Genomic DNA, 2,700 nt, shown 5'->3' with positions numbered 1-2,700 from the left:
TCTTTGATAATGTTTAAAAGTAGCTGTGTTTCTCCTTATCGGGTTTGTGTACAGAAACCGTAGCAACGCACAGAGCTGACCCTAAGCCTGCGGTAAAAACCCAGATTGCACTGTAAACAGGTCTAAAGAATGCCTCTAAAACCCGAATAATACCGGAATATCACACGTCTTAATCAGAAAATGTTTTATTCGGAAAAAGGCCTTATTTGGAATATCCAACCGGAATACAATGTTTACATCCCCTGTCATATTTTGAATAATAGTGGAATATTGGTGTGCATGTAAACGTAGTGCATGATGACTATCCAAACTTCTGATACCATAACCATAACCCTAAGCACTCAAAATATTATTATTTTTTTATTTGGCACACTGAGCCTATAGAAAATGTGTTAGGATACACAATTTGTTTAAAATGAAAACAAGGGAAATGAATTATGATTGGGATGTGTTTTATTTAGCAGAATTACATTGCTGTTCTATCCTATCCAATACTTCCTAAATTTCTAAGCAGATTTTCTATGCGGTATTTTGATAAAATACCCTTCCTTTATCTACTCTAAAATGTCATATTTCTTTGATTTCCAATGCACACTTAATTTGCTGTTTTTGTTTCTGCTGTTGTTGTTTTTTTTTTGTTTTTTTTACATTTCCTAAAATTACTTTCAGCTTTTTGATGCTGTGTAGGAGCAAAATAATGGCAATAACAAATACCAGAAATTGGAATAAGACTGGCAAACAGGATGTTGCATTTCACAAGTAACCAGCGTGAAATTCACAAAGGATAAGGTCTGGCGTTTCAGCGAAGGACTTTAATTTCTCTGCAGCTCCCACATTTTTATCCAAATGTTATTACTGTATGTGCATTTTAAGTTTTGGCATTAAAAGAAAAAAAATATGGAAAAATAATGAAATAGCATAGACATAATGATCTTGGTTGGTGTGGCAAATGTGTCATATAGAAGATAAGATGAAGTCTATTTACTATAAAAATCCCTGTAGTGTCTCACCTGCTTGGTTTGGTCCAGACTAACTCTGGTGGCTCATTAGTGCCGGTTGCCTGGGCTGCTGTGATAGCTAGCACTCAAACTCTGGGGTGGACCAAACAACCTTGCTGAGCGACTCGTAGTTATCAGATGGCCACAGAGATAGTCTTGCTTCCTTTTCTTTAACCTTTTCCTCGGAGTTTACTCTGTTTTCATTTGAACGCCTGCGCCAGCGGGCTAGCTAGCCCAGGCTAGCAGAGTCGGCAGGAGACTGGTGAGTGGATTTCCCGATCCCGATGAGTGACACGTCATCCCCGTCAACCGCATGAAGCACAACTCGTTTTAGTAAAATAGACAATTCGGTATGATTATTGTGGACTGTGTGTGCTGTTTCAAATGAACTTCCTTTAAAAAAAATAATAAAAAAAGTTCTTTTGATATATATATTTTTTTATTTGATTGATTTTGATTTGACTGATTTTGATTTAGTTTTTAATTGATTTGATTTTTTTTTATTTTTTTTTATTCAGTATACATATTGCAGAGGTGACTTGAAAGTTCCCCACCTTCTAGAACCTTAATAATTTAAAGTCAACGCCTAACCACCTTGCGAGATTTTCTCAGATCTTGCATTGCCATCCAGAAATGGCCCAGAATTAACCAACCTACATGTGTGACAGCTTCCTAGTGCAATTGTTAAAAAACAAATGCTAATGTGAGTAGCGGCTCTTTGGACTGCTTGATTTGTTTTCTTTTTTTGTGATCAAATTTGTTTGTATATATTCAGAAATTATCAACAATTACAAACAATTCACTGAGACATTGGAACAGGTCCCTTGATTTGTTTTCTGTGTGTAACCCCCCCCGAGTTTACCAGCTCAAGTAAACAGTAAATCGTAGAGACCCACCTCTTCAGATGGCTTCAGTGCGGTTGTTTAGTTCAATCGGGGTTTGATTGACAGCTTTCACCCCAGCCGGAACCGAACAGGTTACGTATGTTCTGTGTGTGTGAGGAGCTGGATTATAGATTTCTTACAGCTCGGGATTCTTTATCATGATACCGTTGCATCTTACCATAAATGATATGCTAGTTTAACAATATCGACACACTGCAGGGAGATTTTGTTTCAGTTCAATGGGGAATAAGGAAGGAAATACTGAGGACAAATGAAGCACAAACATCCTTGTTTTTGAACTCTGATGGTTTTAAGGTAATAAAGCTTTAGCTGGAGAGGGCTGAGGGCATTCACAAAGTCCCACACATGCCTTAATTGCGGTGTTAGACCCAGACATGGAAGGCAGAGGCCAGTACATAGGACGTTTTCTAAATGTCTTAGCACTCTCCAACTAAAAGGCTTTTCAATGTCAAGTGTCAAAGTTGAAGTTAGATTTTTTTTTTTTTTTTTATGATGCCAGAAAATTCATGGTCGCTGTATTTATTTACACTGTATTTCCTTTCTTACTTTCCTGAACAAAGCCCTTTATAACACTTCAGAGTATTCGGATCGTACTAAGGCCACGTTCCTTTCAGTGATACACTCTCCTCTCTCCTCTGCACCAGTATGGGGGCAGGCAGGACCGGCTGCTACATTGTGCTGGATGTCATGCTGGATATGGCCGAGTGTGAAGGAGTGGTGGACATCTACAACTGCGTCAAGACTCTATGCTCCCGACGCATCAACATGATCCAGACTGAAGTGAGTGGGGGGGGGGG

General features: G+C 38.6%; 1 protein-coding gene and 1 long non-coding RNA gene across 10 annotated transcripts in view; one reads left to right on the top strand and one right to left on the bottom strand.

Moving 5' to 3' along the window:
* LOC116702075 (receptor-type tyrosine-protein phosphatase U) overlaps positions 1 to 2,700 on the top strand; it is a 221,250-nt gene that overhangs the window by 195,533 nt on the left and 23,017 nt on the right. For all 9 annotated transcript variants that reach the window (XM_032536175.1, XM_032536172.1, XM_032536173.1 and 6 more), the window contains one exon: positions 2,548 to 2,683. In XM_032536175.1, the coding sequence (XP_032392066.1) occupies positions 2,548 to 2,683 (136 nt within the window). The remainder of the gene's footprint in view (positions 1 to 2,547; positions 2,684 to 2,700) is intronic.
* Positions 1 to 2,700, bottom strand: part of LOC116702130 (uncharacterized) — an 11,996-nt gene that overhangs the window by 2,292 nt on the left and 7,004 nt on the right. The gene's annotated exons all lie outside the window — the stretch shown is intronic.

The sequence above is a fragment of the Etheostoma spectabile genome, chromosome 14 (assembly GCF_008692095.1).
Source record: "Etheostoma spectabile isolate EspeVRDwgs_2016 chromosome 14, UIUC_Espe_1.0, whole genome shotgun sequence".
NCBI classification, from domain to species: domain Eukaryota; kingdom Metazoa; phylum Chordata; class Actinopteri; order Perciformes; family Percidae; genus Etheostoma; species Etheostoma spectabile.
This window is presented reverse-complemented; position numbering and strand designations above follow the sequence as displayed.